Here is a 21,148-nt window from a genome sequence, read left to right on the forward strand (position 1 = left end):
AAAGCTTATACCCAAATAAATCTGTTAGTCTTTAAGGTGCCACCAGACTCCTTGTTGTTTCTTAAAACAGTGATTATTTATTTTTTAGCACTCTCCTAATTCTCTTTTTTAATCTTTCTCATTTTTTTCTGTGGCTAGCCCTGAATGTCTTGTATCTTGCATTGTTTAGGCTTATTATATTATTTGCAAGATAATGCATATAAATTTTGCTTAGCTGGTTTTTAAATATTTTCCACATTTCTCATTTTATTTGCACCTTTGGGCCAAACTGTGTTTGCCTTACTCACTCAAATGGTCCTGTTGACTGGATCTGAATCATGCAAGTAGGATGAGTAAGACTGGCCCTTTAGAAATAAAACTCAACTTAATTTATTAATCTTCTCATATAGTACTCACACATTCTATACAGGTGGAGCAGTAGCACCCAGCTATATTGAAGTACCCTAATATCATCTAAAGAATATGATTTACAGTAGATAGAGTACATTGGCTGGTCAGAACTAGTATGAGGTATAATATCTGTTAGCTTACCTTTTTCTGACATTTTAAATATTGTTTTACTGAAACTGATTCCCCTTCAGTGATGACTGCTTCTAGTTTTTTCTTGTTTTCTTCATTCAGATGTTCTTATTGTTGGATATTTCATTTTTTTCAGGTATAGAATAGTTTTGAGAAGGTCTAACTCATGGCTTCAAAATTTTAGATTTCCCAGCATTATCTTTATTGTTTTCTGTATAAGAACGAAGTGGTAAATATTAACAGATTGGCACTCTAATGTTTTCCATTCATTGTAAGGTCACATTTCCTCATTGTTTCATTTTTCCCATTAAAAGGCCAGCTGAACTATTAGTAAATCCATAATCAATGGTAAATTTCTTTTTCTTTTTTTAAATACAGAAAGAGCCTGCTATCCCAGCAGATGTTTCCATCTCTAAAAGTACTCTGTACTCCCGAATCAGCACTTCTGAGGCAGAAAATACCACAGATCTGCTCTACCAGCAAGAAGATTTGGATTCTGCACTACGAATTGCCAGACAGGAGGTAACTTTTTATAGTCTCTGGAAATAAGAAGTTTCTTCTGTTGGTAGTTTACTTCTTCCTAGTTTTCTCAAAAGCAATTCACCTGAACTAGACATAGTCTGTATTGAAAACTGTGGGCCTGGTTCTTATATACAGTAAGGCCCCTTTACACTGCTCTGGCAGTGTAAAAGGGACTTAAAATGGAAGTAGGTTTTATTTGCTTGGTGTAGATGAGAATCAGACCCAGTATATGGAAATGTGTATTATTTATTTTACATAACACTGTGCAGTTACCTATACAACTTGAGCAATGGAATATTGGTTTATCTTTTTAAAACAAATGTTATAAGGCTTCTACTTTTTATTATTTTATAGTGCCTCATGGTGCTTCACATAAAATATGAAAGACTGGTCCCTGCCTGAAAAGATGATACAATCTAATGTTAGAAAAGCACAGACTGTGTGGATATAACATATACCAGGAGGGGGAGGGACAAGGAAGAATGTAGGTTATGGATATTATGATTCCATGGTTACTCAGTTCAGACATACATGCACGAGAGTAGAACGTTTCTTCAGGACAGATCCTGAAGCATTACTCAAGAATTTAAAGATTTGGTCCCTTGTGGAATCCGATATAAGGGCACTCCTTCTACAGAGGAATAGAATAGCTCTGTAAAAGTATCTACGTGTAATTAGGGAGGAGCATAAATTTAAACACAGGATTTACCACCTCTCAAAAGAGTTTGGGGAAGTTTGAGTTGGGTTCCACATACACAAGTCTGAATGCAGGCCTTATGTTTTGAAATGGAAAAATTCCTTGGGAGTGTATAGATTTGGATCCAAATCTAGATATGAAATCTGCAGCGCAGGCCTTTCTCTAGTATCAGCATTGAATATTAAATTTAAAAAGCAGTTGTATAACCCATTAAAATATAATTTAGTTCTAGTATCTAGCTACCTAGCTGTCTTAATGAATTCCTTGGATTTACCTAATTTTCTTACAACCTGTTTCCCTTCCTCTGTATAGACTGTGGCCAAAGAAAGAGAAGTATCTGAGTGGAAAGACAAATATGAAGAAAGCCGAAGGGAAGTGATGGAGATGAGGTGAGGCAGTCATTGATAAGATTAATTTAATCTTTCTGCTTATGAATATCCACAAACAAACTGGGATTTGCACAAATGTACTAGTTATTAGAAATTTTTCAGTATTTTTTCTGGACTACACACTTTGGATTGATCCTAAATCATTTTCTGCTAGTTTTTGCTATTCACTACTGGTGAAATTTACCACTGTTCAGATAAACATAAGGCCAAATCACCACTTTAACCGCATAAAATTCTCAAAATAGTGAGAGTTAAGAGGAGTTGGTGCATTTGATCTTAGGCTGGTTCTCTGCCCAGGGGTAAACTTTCCCCTATTCAGGCTATGTTGTTTAGTTGTCATTAGTCAGATAGATAACATGGTATTGTTTCTGTTCTCTGGCTGAATGTATGCACCTGCACTTTTTGTAGGAATATTCACACCGGTAAATTTAATAACATTTGTGCCAGTAAAATTCAATTGCATGAATGTTTGCAGAAGGTGAACACAAAAAGAGCACGAACAGTACAGGCAAAGCAGATTCATTTACACATCCAAGTGACTATTGGCAAAGAAGTTTTTGGCAGTATTCACCCAACTCTTGAGGTCATTTTAAAGTTGTACATAGAAGGAAGATCAGCTTGATTTTGTTTTTTGGGTCTATTTCTACCATTCCAAAGGGTGATGGTGAACTGTAGCTTCTCTCTGAAAGACACTGTATTTTGATATATTGAGTGGTATTGCTCAAAGGATCAGTATTGTTTTTCCCCTTTGCTGAAATTTTGGTCTTGGTACCAGATGTGTACCAAATGATTGTTTTCCTTATTATTGGTATCATTGCATAAATAGGTTGTACAAGACCAAGTGAGACACAGGATGAGCTGGTCTGTCTCACCAAACTGGGCCTGAGAATATGATTAATAGGAAAAGAAACCTGATAACAGATATTATAGAGGGTCTTTAAGGTTTTTAATTTTTTTCATGTATTTTTAAATGTTTATCTTGTAAATAAGAGCCCTATTTCAGGCCTATTTTTTTAGTCACTCCTCTAAGGAGCAAACTACCACAACCACATCTGAGGCTTTACAGGAGGGAGGAGGGGGGTTCTTAAAAACTTTTCTTGCAAAGACATTGCTTAAACAAGCATTTTAAAGCAAAAATGTAAGGGTCATTTCAAATCCTGATCTATATGTACAACTCCTGCTGCTATCAAGGAGGGTTGTATGCCTGGATCAAGGATAATAACATAATAGTGGATAGAATTGGAGAGCTAATTGTGTACTGCAAAATGTGGACTGAATATTAGGAAAATGTTTTTTTGACGTTAGATCTTCTGAGGTCGTGAAATAGTCTCACAAGGTTCACCTTGAACTTTTAAATCTAGACAGGGCAAAACACTAGAACATTTTCTGTAGCAAACAGTCCTACAGTGGCAAAGAAATGGACAGGATGGTCTCCTGTCTTTCTATTTCTAACTTGTATGGGCTAGTCTAGACTGGGAAATTACATTGTGTTAGCACATAGTGTTTAACAACAAGTTTGATGCCATAACTCCTCAGGTTCCTGTTCTAACACCATGTAACTTCCTAGGATAAACAGAGCTGTTAAAGACATGATGTGTCTCTAAAATTTTTCCTACTGTAGCTATTGAACTCTTCTGTGGATGCTTATAGAGCCCTTCCTTTCAACGGAAAATCCCTACAGCTAACTTTGTTTTTGAATTTAAATTGCCTTTTTACAGCAAAATTCATGCTTTGAGAGCAGCCTCAGCAACTCTGAGCAAATCCCCAGGTGGATGCTACAGAGCTGTGCAGTTCTTGCCAAAGCTCTGCCCTACTTTTCCACAAATAGCACAGCACGTGACAGTGCATTTCCTGGTTCCAGTCCTGCAAAGAGCTCTACAAACCTGGATCATTATTTGAATGTGGAGTCTCACTGAGGTCAACATGACTTCCCAGCTGAGTAAGGGTCATGCTTTTCTGACCCCTCGACAGGACTGGGGCTAATAGGGGCAACATTGGGCCAATGAGACTAAGTACAGTGTTCATTAAGGGTGGACTTTACATTAATTGCTGGAGTCACTTTTAACTTGGGTTTCACTTTGTTTTTGTTTAGATGGAGAGGTTATAAATAACTCATTTGTATTTTGGGGGGTTATCCCATCACTTCCCCATTTGTTATCAACTTCTGGACTTGAGCTTTCTCCCACCCCAGAACACAACCCTATTTGCAATACACTTTCCCAAAATGCAGCAATTAAAATCGACTTTACAGAACACAAACAAAAAAATGTAAAAGGGATATTTTGAATACGCATTTCAGGTGAACTAAGCACATGGTTATTTTGTTTTGATAGACAGTCATATGTGGCTCATCATTCAAAGAACAGCGATGGCTAGTCTCATTTCATTAGCTTGATTTGGCTTTGGGAAAGAATGGATCAGCTTTTCAAATCACTTTTAATCTGCTTATTTTGGTTAACCTCTTTTCAAGAAGAAAATTCAAAGCAGGATGTGACTGTATTATTTAAAATATGGACTAAGCATAAAAGTATCATTTTGCTGATCGTTTTACAGAAATTGCACAAAATTAGGGCAATCATGTGCTGCATGATTGACTATTTTGTGAGATTTTTTTCAGTCTTAAGAACTGAATGAATGTCCCTTACTTTGTATTTGACGTGCGTAGGATTGGGTAGCTATCTTTAAAATGATGGCCTCTCAACTTTTTCCTAACCAACCTAACTTTCCTGTGAAGTTTAAAGTAAAAATAAACACAAGCCAATCAAAAGAGAGAGAGGAAAAAAAGGAAGAAAATTGTGTCCCGTTTCCCTTCCTCCCCCCCCCCCCCCCCCCCGACATTAATCAAACTGCCCATGGTTCCAGATCCTAAATGAAAATATGACCTTGATATAATTCATGGTTGGTAAAGTACTTTAGGATTATTGTGAATAGAAGATGCTATACAAAATCAAATTCTCCTCTCTTCCTTTTATATTCAAATGGCAAATTAAAAAATTAGAATCAGCATTTGAACTGCTTGGTTGTATTGAATTTATTGCTCGGTTATTTTTGTTTCATAGAGTCAATAATAATGCAAGAGCCTCAAACAAAATAGTACAAGAGATTATATGGCTTCTAAGTGTGCGTGAAGTGGATCTGTATTGCATTTTGCCATGATATAAGTGCAGCTATTTAATAGCCTTGTTATTCAAGTAAGCAATTAGCAACTATAACATTTGCAAACACAGCTTTTCTTTTCATTTCTTTTATAGGAAAATAGTTTCAGAATATGAGAAGACGATTGCTCAGATGATAGGTAGGTGTTACTGCTATGGAATATGCTTTTGTAGACTCTGAAGAGAGCACAGAAATATGTTTATGGCTGGAGGCCTAATTCTGACCTTGGATACACCCATTGAACTCCTATTGACATTCATGGAAATTGTGTATACATCTGAGGCCTGGTCTACACTACGACTTTAATTCGGATTTAGCTGCGTTAATCCGAATTAATCCTTAACCCGTCCACACAACGGATCCAGTTACTTCGAATTAAAGGGCACTTAAAATCGATTTCTGTACTCCACCCCGACGAGCGGAGTAGCACCAAAATCGATTTTGTAAATTCGAATTAGGGGTAGTGTGGCCGCACACCACCGAATTAATGTGGTTAAAATTAATGGTGTAGTGTGGCCGCACACCACCGAATTAATGTGGTTAAAAACCGAATTAATGTGCTCAGTGTGGCCGCGCACAATCGAATTTATACAATCTGTTTCCCAAATTCGAATTATCTAAATTCGAATTAATCTCGTAGTGTAGACGTACCCTGAGGGCAGAATTATGTGCTGCTAGTTTAAGCAGAAACTATAATCGGAAGCGTTCAAGATTGTCCCAGATTTCTCACCAAAAGCAAGCTATTCCATAGAAAACATGTCCAGAATGCACAACTATTTTGGCTGAGATTCAAGAATATCTCTCGCAGAAAGGCATTTGTGTCATTTAACTTACTCTTATCAGACACACACAACTTTTTTCTTAACTACCAGCACCAAAACTTGGTTCTTCACACCAGCAGAGGCCATTTTTTGTAGGTACATTTATCCCAGCAAAAACATGAATTAACTCCACTCCCAGATCAGAGATCACTAGGGGCCAAACCCTGAGTGACTTACTGAAGTTAAGGGGCTTTTGAAATATAAATTATGAGAGGATCTACCCCTAGAAAAGCTGGGAAATATCTGTTCACAAAATGTCTTGCAAATAAAAGATTACTTACAAAGTTTCTCAAAAACAGAAATTGCAAGACTCCTGGACTCTGCTGGCATTTTAGGCCTAGCTCAAAAGGCCCTGTTTTAAAAAGCCTTCTTTGGAGGACCTCCTAACCCTTATTATCTTCAGATTCTGGCTTTCTTGTTATAGAAGGTTCTCAGCTTGCGAGGCGGGGCAGAGTGGCTAGTGTTGTGTCCAGCAGGATGCTTCATTTGGAGCTTTGTCTCCGAGGGCCAGGAAAGGTAGGCCAATCAGAGATAAACTTATATCTATTTCTTTTGGAATGTGAGCTTCAGAAGGGAGGTCAGCTCAGACTAATGACTTCATCAAAGAGAGGGGAAAGCGGTTGTATTGTAATGTGCTCAGAGGATTTCTGCTGTTCTTTACAATATAACATTATTTATAGCAGAGAATGGTCATGGGAAGTACCCAGTAAAGCTCTATATGTGTGGCATGTAATGTGTATGTGCCTCTATCTTACAAATAGACTGATAATGAGAAAGGTTTTCATAACATCTACTGGAGTATTATCATTGACACTTATAAATGTCATTGCATTACCCTCTGTTGAAACTGGCACTTTCCATTTTTTATGTATCGTACTGCATGACACCAAATGTTTTGATTATTGTTATCATTTCTTCTACATTAATATCGCTAAAATTAGAGTAATATGTTCATAATGTTGGCACTTCCCCACATATACTGCATAGATCTATGGGCTGGATGTTGTGGAAGGAGTAAGTGAGTAAGAAGCTCAGAACATGAGTTAAACATATTTCATTTAAACCAGTGAATTATAACAGACTTGCTTGTTTTTGCCCAAAGCAAAATAACAACAATAATAATAATGATTAATAATTTGACTATTTTTGCACCGAGAGATCTCAACTTCTTTTCATGTAAATAGTAGAACCTTAGGGAGATACATTCCCTCCCCTGCAGATCACTGATTTCATTCACTGCAGCATTGTGCGTCTCTCGCCATTCATGTGAAAAATGTAAATAAGCATTGCATAAGTGACTTCAGAATAAGATCTTAAACTCCTCTTCAGGGAATGCTGACCTAACTTCTCTTACCCTTTCGAATTTAAGAGCTTTAAATCCCCATTTAATTTGGATTGTCTTTACTTGGTGCCCTGCCATTTGTAATGCACATTTTATAATAGCAGAAAACACATTGGGCTGAATTCTCCACTATTTTACACTAGATTTATGCTGGTGTGTCTCCAGTGAAGTTGGTAGAGATGCAACAGCATAAAACTGGCTCAGTGCTGTGGAGAATCAGACCCTAGAGTCTTCCGAATGTGACTTTGCTGATTTCTTATACAATCTGAAATTGCTTCCTATGTTTCATGTCCAAGAGTCATAGATCCCAGGACTGAGTTGGCTTTTCCCTGTGTCAAATGTTTTCATCCAGTATCCCAGATAGGTCTTCTTTTTAGGGTTTTGCAGCACATAGCCAGGGAGACTGAGGATATATTCCAATTTTTTACGTTCCAGTACTTAAGTCTGTATTGAGCCTCCACACAGAAATGAACTGCCACAACAGGAACTTAGGAAGTTCTTCAATCTCACCTGGCCATACATTTGGTCAGATACTACAGCTGTCCTTTTCTTCCAAGCCAGTTTGAATAGTTAACCATCAAAATATTCTTTTTCAGTGACTAATATTTCAAGTTCTACTTTTAAGCTATTTAGAGCACTTTATTTTCTACCTGTTGGAGGGGACTACTTATTTCCACATACACAGTAATTTCAGTGTGACATAATTTTTGTTCAGTTAGTGCTTGGAGCTGTACAAAGGGACCTTGGTCTGTGACTATGGCTCCTAGCAGCATGGTGGTAATAATAATAATAATTATTATTATTAATTATTATTATATAAATTAATGATGCAAGAATGTACAGCACAGGAATTTTATAGAAAAGGGACGCTGTAGGTAGTAGCAAATGGGTGTCCATTACAGATGACTTACTTTAAACTGCACACACAATTTTTCAGATTGCAGCTTACTATGTTGTTAGCACGTTTAGCCTTTGCCTGAAGGTGAGCATTCAGTGTTCGAAATTTATAAATAAAATATAATTTAATAGCTGTACATCTCAGTCAAAGCTGCTCCTATCTATTTATTTTATAACTAGCCTGTTAAGGCACCCATGACTAGGAGGCCTGAGCTCCTTTCACTGACACACTATCAATTTTATATCATGTCATGTTTGGTGAATGCAAATTGCTGTCAGTGAAATAGTGTCACCGTGGAGTAAATTCTAAGGAACTGCAGCTGTTTTCTTTATCATTATTTCCAACAAATGAAGAATAATTAAAATTTCTGGTCTCTGATCACAGAGCAAACAGTAAGATCCTTATACTTCGAATTCATACAAGTTGATGATGCTTGTTAAATGGTGTCTAATTGTGTCAAAACAGGATCTGTAGCAGGTATTTAGAAGCATGGCTCTAAATTATGTTATTAATTTTGGATAAAGATGAGCTCACTTAATTGAATAAGGAATAGGGTCATTTAGCGTGTAGAAAAAAGCTGATTGGCAATATACTATACCTGTACTCGTGAAAAGCCAGGTGTGCATTGTTGTTGCAAGCAATGCTGCCTTAATGATAAAACAAAATAAGGAAAATAGTGTACTTCAACATGAGTACACTCACCTGAATTGTTTCTATTTATGACTGAACCCTTCTGATCTCTTTAGAAAGCCATCTACTAGAAGTCGACTTAATTACAACTGAACCTATTTCTCTAATCCCTTTGAAGGAATATTCAATTAGGTCAATAGGTCCTAATAGAGCTTTTCTAGAATGCCTTGTCTCTATATATAACTCATTAATGGGGATTTTACCATTGACATCAACGGGAGCAGATCCTAAATTTGCTAGTTTATACATGTAGGGACAAATATTGCTCTATTTAACTCATCCAAGAAGTTCCATTCTGTCATCTGTATTGTGTGGGTGAGAGCACTGTAGCTGTCAATACATAGCTCCATACCCAACTAGTGCTTTTTGCATTTATGTCTTTGCTTCCTTTTTCATTAAATTAATTCCAGTTTGCCTCAGCATCTATTGCATGTTTGTACACATGCGCGTGCACGCACACACACATACACACACTCTTAGCATGCTCTGTTCATGAGAGGCTCATAGAGTGGACTAGTAATAGTGTTGCAGATCAGGAATGGGGGTGCATCAGCTGAACTGTGTAAGAAAGCTTACACTGCCCTTGTTTTCACTGTGTTGGGCTCAAGTCAATTCTCCATTATAAAATTCACCACTCGGCAATACTTATGTGGTAACTTGTCCTGGCCCTTTGTAGAAGGATGCATTTCACCAATGGTCCTTTGCTTTCGTGAGCATCATATTCATCTATATTTTTTTCCCGAAAGGTCCATTTTGTGGTTCCTTTTCACCATTGCAATGGAAATGTATTTGTAATTTTTCTCTCCAAAAACATATTCATATATTTCAAAGTTAAAAGATGTTTTTTTAAAATCTCATTATAAAAAGAAAAGAATGTTATGCTTTCTGCATTACAGGTTGTTGAGCATTAATTTATTTCTGCTTTCCTAACAAATTCCCTGATTTTCTATTTTGCTTCCATTTTTTTTGCTTCTTGCTATTTGCTTGCAAAACAAATAAACAGGCAAACCTGGTAAGTAATGCTTTTCACCAACTTTGACATATTGCTTTTTTTTTTTTTTTTTTTTTTTTTTTTTTTTGTATTTGCCTCATCCCCATTAAATAATGCAAATATTAACTGAGATTGAAAATAGGTTTGAAAGATATTGGGTAATATCTTTCTTTTGCTAGTATCTGTTTTTCTCTGGTTCTTTCAATAAAAATATCATTTTTAAGTATAAAGGAGGATTTTCTTATTTGTGAATTGTGGACAGTATGTTCAAGTGATGTGGAAGCCATTTTAATTAAGGAATTATATAAGCTTGTCTATAAATATTTGTAATTGTCTAACTAGGATTTTGCTGGCAATTTATTAGCTGCACAGTACTACTGAGCAGGGAAGTCACTGAAGTTAAGTGATAGAAAATATCTATTAGGTCTTCCAATCTCACCCCAGGCAATGCTGGATTAGTTTCCACAGTGTATATTCACACTTTGTCCAACACTGTTTAAAATGTCTCAAGCAATGGGGCTTTCAACATTCCCCTTAGGACACTGTTCTTAAGTTTCCTAGAGCTCGTGGTCAGGAAGCTTTGTCCCGATAGTTTACATTTTCCTTATAATTTTATCCAGTACTGCCTTGTACCACCTAAATAATTCCTCTCCTTCTTTGGGATCTAAGTTTGGGACCTGGCCAGATGTTGGCATGAAGGCATGACAGGGACAGCATGCAAGTCATGAGGGAGATGAAGTGAACACCAAATGTCACTCTCTTCTAATCTCCACTGGCCAACTAAAGGGGGGAGGGGGGGGAGTGGTGATCAGCTTTGGTGGGAGCTGGTCCAGCCCTTCTTGATATAGGGAAGGTTGTCAAGATTCAAGGAGGTGGAGGGAAAGGAGCTTCCTTTATGAATGTGAAGAGGTGTGTCACCGGGTGTGGTGAATTCTTTACAGTGCAGATTGCCCTAGAAACAGAAGGAGAAGGAAGTCACTGAAATATCATAGGGATTAGTGTAATTGCTGACACTGAAAAAGGCAAAATTTTGTTTTCTTGAGTGTACATTAAGGGTTCGATCCTGCAAACAGTCCCACACATATGGAAACTTATTCCCGCATGGAATCATAAGGAGGTGAGATTTGGTGCAGGAAAATGGCCCTGTACCTGCAGATCTGTTTCAGGATCAGGGCCTTAAGTGGCATGTGATCCTTAAAAAAACAAAACAGAAATAAAAACTATCATTATGATGGGACTTCAGCAGAAGACCCCTGAGAAGACTAGGAAGATAAATGAGGGATGAAAAATGGAAATGGTTCTCCCTTTATTCCCTTGTGTCTATAGATATTCACAGCATTTCTTTTAGAGATCACAGTTGAAACAAGTACTTAGAATTTCTTAACAGTGTTTTCTAAAATATTATTAAAGGGAAACTCTGAAAAGTGACATGGTATTGTGGAGTTTAGTGTTTCTCAATGGTTTCTCCTTATCAGATGTGTACAGTTTACAAGTGAAAGAATGTTATTTTAGTTCCCACGCTAGCTCACTCACCATGAGAACCACTCTGGTTTTGCATCTCATACATCACCCGTAATAAAAAAAAGTTTGCAGGCCAAATTATGCCCTCAGCCACACTTGTTTAATGCCAGTGCTGTCAGTGAGTTTGCACAAATGTACTGATTGGAACTTTGAAAACCATTTTCAGTTGATGGACAAGATGGAAAACCAGCTCATTTTCTCTCAACTGCATTGGCTCAGCAGGGCTAACAAAATAAGCAGTAGAAACCTCTGAATACCCAGGAGGAGCAGATGATCCGAGTATGAGAGTGCCATTTCTATGTCGTCACGTTTCCGAGTTGAACTGCACTTCAAAAAGTTAATTTCAAACTACAGCCTCAATTTAAATTAAAAATTGAATTCTGTTCCATATCTGAGAACACAATAGGGCTAAATGGTTTGTGTAAAAAACACGTTGGAAAGTTGCAAGAGAACTTGGTACCTCATCTAAACTTCCATAACAGATTTAAGAAAACAGTATAAAATTATCTTTCACAGTTGTGTTTTCTTTACAATGTGTAACTATTCATAATGGACTTTGAAATATGGAACGTTGGAATCGTAGCTTGTGGTATGAAAAGTGAAGCATTTTAATAAACAGAATATCAGAGCTTCCTTTCTATATTTGCGAAGAGGTGCCAGTTTATCTCTTGAGTCATCACCTGGAGAAAAGAGTGGTGGAATATTTTGTATAGAATCAGGCTCTTCCCTGACTTCATTCCTGGTTTTGAAGTTACAGAGATGAGAAGATCAAAAAAGATGCTGTTGTACTTGACTCCTATGTTTATCATAGAGCTGAACTTAGAAAATATAAATCTGGTGCCAAGTTTCCTGACTTGCATTGGCCTACAATACACAGCAAAATCATATCTCAATTCTACATAAACTGAAGGCCTAATTTCTCAAGAGTAATTAAATAAAGCCAGCAGTTTGTATTGGATTAATCACTATGCCAGGAGGCATTGAGATTGAGCATTACAAAAAATGTATGCCACATATCAATATCGTGCAGAAATTTAACTTACTTACGGTTAGCTCCTCTTTGGTGCAAAAAGGGAGAATCCAACCTCTCTTTCTTTAATGTGAACTGAGTTCAAAGTTATATAAATCATCAGTGTCAAGATATGATCACATTTGTTTCTCACATCAAAAAATAAAATCTACTATAACTAGAGAAATTATACTGAGCATAGGATTATGCCTCTGTATAATGCCTTTTCTGGATCCAATACAAACAGTTCACTATTAATACAAGCTATACAGCAGAGTATCATAAAAGCTACAGGTGATAGTCATTCAGTGTTCTTAACATAACCCATTCTATACTCTTGCTTTTTTACAGAGGATGAACAGAGAGAGAAATCTGTCTCCCATCATACTGTCCAGCAGCTAATAGTGGAGAAGGAACAAGCTTTGGCAGACCTGAACTCTGTGGAGAAATCACTGGCAGACCTTTTTAGGAGATACGAAAAAATGAAAGAGGTTCTGGAGGGATTTCGGAAAGTAAGTCAAAGTTAAAGATAGTGCAGTTTAAACTCTCCTCCTTCCAAAAAACTAAAGAAACTCTCTTGTAGGTATATACAAATATTACTTACTTTTAGCTACGGTCATTGTTTTGCGTCTTTTGTCCAAGTTACAAATTGACATTAGATTGTAATGCGGGGGGCGGGGAGATGTATGTATGTGTTTATGCTTGATTATGAGGGAATAGCTCCAGAAGTATTAGAGTATTATTGAAGAACAACTTTGTATATGCTACACAGCAACTGCACTATATATTGTGTTCATGGTGATTTGAATTATCTATTTATTAAGAGACGGCTCACACATAGCTAGCATTGTTGGCATTCCACCTATAAGTTCTTCTGATTGAGGACCATGTCTTCTTATAAGTTTGTATAGGGCTTAGGGCAGTGGGGGTCCCAAACCTGTAAAACAAATAATTTCACTCAAGTACAACATACGAAGTGCAGTATTGTAACATTTTGGCTCATAAAATATTGCCTCAGATGACGTGTGTGTGTGTGTGTAGCAATATATTGCTACAGGAGTTTAAATCCTGTAATTTCACCAGCACAGACTGAAAACTGTCACCTTGTTTACTGATATGCCATTGACACTTCAATCTGCTCATTTAAGAATGAAGAAGTGTTAAAGAAATGTGCCCAGGAGTATTTATCACGAGTAAAGAAAGAGGAGCAGAGGTACCAAGCACTCAAAGTTCATGCTGAAGAAAAACTGGACAGGTAATTGCTTGAGTGTTTACCTTTTCAGGTGTTTAGATTATAGGAACATCCTCAATAGACAGGCCTAATATTTTATGACTTGCAGCACTGTATGCCTATATTTTACCTTACTGAGTACATGTTCATCTGAGATGGGGAGGGCCTGGGCTAATAAATCACCAATAGCTTTTCTTTATTTTTTTTTTCTGTGGGGAGGGGGGCAAATCCATGGCCACAAGTGAGCACTAATCACCAACACTATACTAACTGATCACCGAGAACAAGGCAAAACTAGTTGGTAAACTACAGTGGTACTCTATGAAATGGACTACATGAAGGGCCTCCTCCTAAGACAGACAGCTTCAGGGGGTTTCTTTGCTAGTTTGGTAAGATCAAGTAAGGGCATGGCTACACTTGCAGATGTAGAGCGCTTTGAGTTAAACCAGCCTTCATAGAGCGCAGTAGGGAAAGCGCTGTAGTCTGTCCACACTGACAGCTGACAGCGCACTGGCGTGGCCACATTAGCAGCTCTTGCAACGACCACAGAGAGCAGTGCATTGTAGGAGCTATCCCAGCATGCAAGTGGCTGCAACGTGCTTTTCAAATGAGGGGGGTGGGGTGAGTGTGACAGGGAGTGTGTTGTGTGTATGTCAGGGGAGAGAGAGTGGGGTTTTGGGGGGGCTGAGAGCATGTCAGCATGCTGTCTTGTCAATTCAGACAGCAGCAGACCTGCCTCCCCTCCCCCCCAGCATTCCACAGTATGCTTTGCTTTGTCTCGGAGCAGATAAGCATGCCGGCTGTCAAACAGAGCTTTCAAAGGGCATATTCAAAACAATGACAAGAATGGCCACTTGACTTAAGGGGATTATGGGACGTTTCCGGAGGCTGATCAGAGCGCAGTGATGCAACACCTCATTCACACTAACGCCGGGGCACTCCAGCGGGGGCGCATCAAACGTTATTCTACTCGCTGAGGTGGAGTACCAGGAGCGCTCTAGCCGTGGAGTCAGAGCGCTTTACGTGCCTGGCCAGTGCGGACGGGTAGTGAGCTAGGGCACCCGGGGCTCCTTTAATGCACTGTAACTCGCAAGTGTAGCCAAGTGGCTAGTGCCCACTTATGTTTAAGTCTTATGATAATTATCTGAACTAAGACACACAAGAGATATTTCCAAAATGTTAACACCCAAATTGACCTGTGTTAAAAATGGAGTGACATTTGGGTTCACTTCTCCAATGCTCTCCCAGCTTCGTCTAGTCCATGGAAATCAGAGGTGGTCATGGTCAGAGGCTTATAAAGAGCTTCAAGTGAAATCAGTTTTGTGGCATTAGAACAGTTAACTCAGGATGAAACAGTTGATAAAAAGAGCTTCACAGTCTCTATTCAAGGGAGGCCCGGAGTAATGAGACAGAAATATCTTATTATCTCAGTGAAAGGTGGCTGTAAAGTTTCAAGGGCACATTCAAAGTGGGGCCCAGCAACGGCCCATCCACATTCATCCGCCACATCTATTTTAGCTGTTGTTAGCCTTAGTCCTCTCCTTTGCAAGAATTAACATTCACCAGAGCACCCTGTATTTCTGTAGAGCCAATGCTGAAATTGCACAAGTCCGAGGCAAGGCTCAACAAGAACAAGCAGCGTATCAGGCCAGTCTCCGTAAAGAGCAGCTGAAAGTGGATGCATTGGAAAGAACACTGGAACAAAAGGTAATTTAAGCATTTCTGTAGTAAAACTCAGTTACAGTGAGGCAGTTTGCCAGCATCAGTTGCTCTAAAGTAATGCAGTTAACCTGTCTGACCAAATTTAGAATCACAGAATGATCCCATCATGATGATGATGATGATCATTTGCAGGCTAAATCAGAGAAAGAAAATTGTGTGTATCATACATGCATGCCTTGTATTATATGCTGACTTACAAATTGTGTATTTTCCTGTTCGTCTTTGATTAAGCTATATCTGTTTCCGTTTCACTGAAAGGTTTTTTAGTGCACAGGAATTGTGGTTAATTTTTAGAATGTTGATTCTTTTATTTGTTTGTCATTTCCTTGGTTTTTAAATCATGTACTTGCGCCAGCTTTTATCTTTTTTTTTAAGTCACGCATATTTATTGGGATTTACAGAACTAGGAGCGTCACAGTTATTAGCTGTCTGTCAGCTAGGACCCCTAGCTACTTTTCAGAGAAGAACCGTGCTTTGGCAGTGTTGCCAGACCATATGGGGATGGGGAGGTAACAGAGGCCGAAGGCTGGTCTACACTACCACAGTAAATCAATCTATGTTACGCTACTTCAGAGACATGAATAACGTAACTGAAGTCGACGTAGTAAGATCCATTTACTGCAGTATCTTCACTGCGCTGTGTCGACGGGAGACACTTTCCCGAGGACTTCCCTTACGCTTCTCAGGGAGCTGGAGTATACAAATCGATGTGAGAGCATTCTCCCATCGATTCAGCATGTCTTCACCAGACCCGCTAATTGACACTGCTGCACTGATTGCAGTACTATCCATTTCTATCTTTCTTTTGTTATTTGTGGTGAAAAAGATTTTTTCCTAAAATCACATAATAAATGCAAAAGATGCCTTATGTTTATATTTGTTGAAATGTTTATATTTTAAAAGATATTTTTGCACTATCAATTTGTTTTGTTTGTTTTTTAGAATAAAGAGATAGAAGAATTAACGAAGATTTGTGATGAACTGATTGCCAAAATGGGGAAAAGCTAACTTTTAACCAAATTTCTGGACTTCAATATTGAGTGCAATATGACCATTGGCACACTGATGTCCATATATTGATGTGGACAGGTTGTATTTTCACTTTTTCGTATGCACTACTGTATTTTCTTTCTAAATAAAGTTGATTTAATTGTATGCAGTACTAAGATGACTATCAGAATTTCTTGCTATCGTTTGCATTTTCATAGTATATTTCATAGCAAGTTGATCTCAAAGTTCCTGTATCAGGGAGATGGTCAAGTTCTCTAATAAATTACAAGTTGCTTATCCTAGCCTTCCCTTCGTACATGAGTTCCCATATTGGATGTCTTTTGGATTTAATATAAACATGTATTACTTGCATGGGGACTCTTGCCTTAAGGAGTGTAAACTTGATCTGCATTTGCTGATTTGTAAAATAAAATGAAAAATGAAAAAAAATGCATGTCTCAAATAAAATTCTCTATTGTAAATAAATTTTTTCGTTGAAACTTGAAAATAAGCATGATTTTATTTACTTGGTGCTTTCTCTACATGTAATGCCAGAAACGTGGTAAGGGGAAATGCCATTTCTGCTCAAGTAATACACATATGAGTAACTTTACTCACATGAGCAGTGCCATTGTATTTAATGGGACTGCTCACAAGAGTAAAGTTACTCAGGTACATAAGTATTTGCAGATTTGAGCCCGATAGACATGTTCACATGGCCGTAATCCTACAAGGTGCTGAGCACTCCGATCCTGACCCAGCAAAGCACCTTCACAGGTGTGTAATGGGACTACTCATATGAGTAACGTTGCAGGATCCATTTTTATGAGATGGCTTCTCTTAAGTATATTTAGGGTAAGTAGTGAATACATTTTCTTCCTGATATTACTTTAAGAATTTGCCCTATGGAAATGGACAAGTACATCTGGTTAGAAGTATAACCAGAATAAGCTAGATAAGTAGCATTCTGCACACCTCTTCATCCTCTAAGTCATCCTCTACAGAGGATTAGGTATGTAAGACAAGCATTAGGACTTTAATGACAGACAAACTGCTTTCTTTGTCTAATGGTACATCTCTTGGATATCCATGATGAAGACAATCTTCAGCCTGGTTCTTCTCAGCTTGCTTTTTGTAATCAAAAGTAAGTAATTTCAGTCAATTCTGTTTATGGTCTCTGATATCAGACACATGCAAAGAGTGCAGCATCTTTGTCATTAATCTTTTCCAGTCTTGGTTTTCCATTGGTTTTGTGTGCTATAAAATTAGTTTGTTTATGTGGATAACAGAGCAGAATTTTATCTAACACAATTCTTGTAAAATACAATCTTTATACTAATAGATTTTTAATGCATGTTTCCCAGTGGACAGCGAGAGCACCTTCTTGTTTTTGCAAGTTTTAATTCAGTTGTTTAAAGTGCTTATCAAATTCATGCTTACCTTTAAAACTACCGTACAGTTTATACTATGGATCAGCACTGGGAGGAATGAGTCTTAATATTTCAAATGAATGGATACTTTGGGAGAAAATTAGCCCTGGTATCATAGTGACAGGTAGGTGTATAGATCTGGGTAGTGTATTCTATTCACAGTACTGTAAACTGAAGAAGACAGCAATGAAAAAAATACATGTTATACTTTCGGTTAGTTTTAGTGGAATTCGTTTCCTAACTGTACAAAAAGGTGTGATGCCAATTACAGTACGTTAAATAATCTTAGATGTCTTATTACGTGCAAAATACCAAAACCAAAGCAATGTATGGATTGTATGCCTTTAAAAGCAACCTCGAGATCCAAATCTGAGAAATAAAACTTAACTGGATTTTGAAAAATCCTTAGACACACTGTAAGTTAAAAGTTCAGTGTAACTAAATTAGCCATTTTCAGTGTTTGCTTCAGACAGAAATAAAACCAAGAAACTGAACAGTTGCTTTTAAAATATCTTAAGAAGCTCAGGAGCGATACCTATATAAAGTAATTTTTCTTAATGGCAGGTGAAGCACTGCAATGTTATACTTGTGCCGGTTCTAGTGATGAAGAATGTAACAGACAAGGCACTCAGCAATGTCCAGGGCTCTCAGATGCATGTGCAGTCATCAGAGGACAAGCAAGTAAGTAGTTACAAAATTGTAATCAAAAAGTATCAAATGTATTAATTTCTGTCAAGAGATACCTGTGAGAATTAAATTACCAATTCAGTAGAAGAGGCTAGTCGTGAGATGATGAGAAAATATAAGTAGTTAAACAAGTTCTTTTTTTTTAAGTTCTGGTAATAAATCTTAATTCTTATCATGTATGGGTTAGCAGAAATGTGACAAATAGTAATATAGGTAGCTATTAAATTCTTCTTATTAATGCTGTATAATAATGCACCATGTAGATGTGCAGTATTGTAGATGAGATAAAATAAGTGTTGGAATTAATTAATTTATGCTTATAAACTCATACTTAGAAGAATGCCATAGCATCAGAATGATTGCTTCTTATGATGCTTATCTCTTCATTATGTTTGATCACTGGATGTTTAGATTCATGTTACTAAGACAGTGAAACAAGTAGGCAAACTTGAACCTCTTGATACGTTTTGGATTAAATGTGGCTCTGTTGTAGGTGGTGTTATGAAGTCCTGTTCATTCAAATCATTCTGTGAACGGGCAAGAAGGGATGGATCCAAAGCACCTGGAGTGAGCGTTCACTGTTGTTATTCAAACAACTGTAATGCCAAAAGCCTGGGTTCAAGAAACACCATCTCCTTAAGCCACTTATCGCTCCTTGTCTCTGCAGTGTTGTGGCATCTGCTGTTTAACTTGAAGTGAAAAACGCAACAAAACCCCAGTAAACCAACGCTACAAGGCTGCCTTTTTAGAATAAATGACTAACCAGGCCTAAGAATGTTGCTCACATATAATACAACAATTAGTGGAGGTTAGAAATATCTGAAAGGGAGTAGTTAAGTCTGGCATGAAAAGATGGAGGCTCAGGGGAAATGTACAGTGGCGGATAAAGATTAAGTCACAGTGTAAGCAACCTCCCTCTCCTGCCCCCTCTTTAGCCTAAGGAGCTTCTAGAGATAATATATAATGTTCCAATGGAACCATACACATTATTACAGAACTTTTATACATGAATGTGATATTATACCTAGGAAAAAAAACAACCACCACCTTAGCTGCAAGTAGCAGCCTTGTAGCATGGTAAAGACGGATTTACTTGTTTGACATGCTTTTGAATTGTTGGCATAAGTAAATTAAAAAACAAACTGAAATGTTCAAAAAGAAGTAATTGAAAAATCTAATCAACCATAATGTATCTAACAATCCTTCAAAGAATGTTCATCATCGTTAACATTAATCATTCAAAACAAAGTCGGGGGGGGGGGGGACAATGTATGTAAAGATTCTACATTACGGATATTTTCTGTAGACCAAGATTACAATCTGAGAACCTTGCTATGAAACAGCAAAACAACATTAATCTGCAAAATGGTTTTCAACTGGTGGGCTTCCTTCCAAAAGATCAACTTACTCTATCACTAGATTTAAGGATCGTGGAGTTAATCCCAGTGTCCTAGCCAAATTATATCTTGAGTAATGACATGCTGCTTATCTAAATGGCCTCTGCGATTTTAATTGGATATAGTATTCTTTGCTTCCTGTCCTAAATGTATGTATTTTAATAGTGTGTGGAGTGATCCCTGTATATAGAGCCTGATTCTCCTCTCATTGGCTTCAATGGGAAGAGGAGCAAGACTATAATAATTTGTGTATTAGTTTGCTTGTACAGTAAAGCATAAAGCACTTTGGGATCCTTCAAGATGAAAGGCACTATATAAATAGCAGGCAGTAATAGTAGTTCAACTATTGCGTGCGCCATAGCAACCTAAATATCTAGTCTATCCATCCTGTGTACATTTTAATAATATAATATTTTTATAATATGCTTCCTTATTAGTACTTTCATCAAATATTCTCATCGCATAGTAGATCAGTGTCATTTCTCTCAAAGTTGAGAGTGAGCAATGACAGTCCAATCTTGTTGCCATTGTCTGCGGTGGGAAAATGATCAGGCCCTGGTAGTATTTCTGCTAGTATCAGTTGTTATACATACGGACCAAAAATTTCAAACGTGAGCTCCTAATATTTGTGGTGTGACTTGCAGAGGTACTGAGCACCATGGCTGCCGTTAATTTATACGGAAGTAGCAGATGCACAGCACCTCTGAATATCAACCTACTTAGGTAGGTGCTTAATATTCATAGCTTTTAAAGGCCAGAAGGGACCATTGTAATCTTCTGGTCTGACCATCTGCATAACACAGGCCATAGGACTTTGCTGAGTTAATTCCTGCTTCAAGTCCAATAGCTATAGTTAAACAAGGGTATATTTTTAATATGGATTTAGAGATCTAACTTTACAAAATCATTGAAAAAAACTGGTCTTTGTGTTTCTAGAACTCACTAGACAAACTGCAACTGTACTCACAATAAAATTTAAGTATCAGGGGGTAGCCGTGTTAGTCTGTATCTACAAAAACAACAAGGAGTCTGGTGGCACCTTAAAGACTAACAGATTTATTTGGGCATAAGCTTTCGTGGGTAAAAACCTCATCCGAAGAAGTGAGGTTTTTACCCACGAAAGCTTATGCCCAAAT

At 37.6% G+C, this 21,148-nt stretch overlaps 2 protein-coding genes across 9 annotated transcripts in view; both read left to right on the top strand.

Moving 5' to 3' along the window:
• TACC2 (transforming acidic coiled-coil containing protein 2) overlaps window positions 1-16,668 on the top strand; it is a 142,497-nt gene extending 125,829 nt beyond the window's left edge. For all 8 annotated transcript variants that reach the window (XM_024216996.3, XM_024216994.3, XM_024216995.3 and 5 more), the window contains 7 exons: window positions 898-1,041; window positions 2,051-2,127; window positions 5,379-5,422; window positions 12,907-13,067; window positions 13,704-13,810; window positions 15,373-15,493; window positions 16,451-16,668. In XM_024216996.3, the coding sequence (XP_024072764.2) occupies window positions 898-1,041; window positions 2,051-2,127; window positions 5,379-5,422; window positions 12,907-13,067; window positions 13,704-13,810; window positions 15,373-15,493; window positions 16,451-16,516 (720 nt within the window). In that variant the 3' untranslated portion in view covers window positions 16,517-16,668. The remainder of the gene's footprint in view (window positions 1-897; window positions 1,042-2,050; window positions 2,128-5,378; window positions 5,423-12,906; window positions 13,068-13,703; window positions 13,811-15,372; window positions 15,494-16,450) is intronic.
• An 897-nt stretch (window positions 16,669-17,565) lies between these two features.
• Window positions 17,566-21,148, top strand: part of BTBD16 (BTB domain containing 16) — a 50,439-nt gene continuing 46,856 nt past the window's right edge. Inside the window, exons 1-2 of the mRNA XM_029911368.1 lie at window positions 17,566-17,642; window positions 18,530-18,609. Of these exons, the coding sequence (XP_029767228.1) occupies window positions 17,566-17,642; window positions 18,530-18,609 (157 nt within the window). The remainder of the gene's footprint in view (window positions 17,643-18,529; window positions 18,610-21,148) is intronic.

Source organism: Terrapene carolina, unplaced genomic scaffold (assembly GCF_002925995.2).
Source record: "Terrapene carolina triunguis isolate 2854851 unplaced genomic scaffold, T_m_triunguis-2.0 Scaffold95, whole genome shotgun sequence".
Taxonomy (NCBI): Eukaryota; Metazoa; Chordata; order Testudines; family Emydidae; genus Terrapene; species Terrapene triunguis.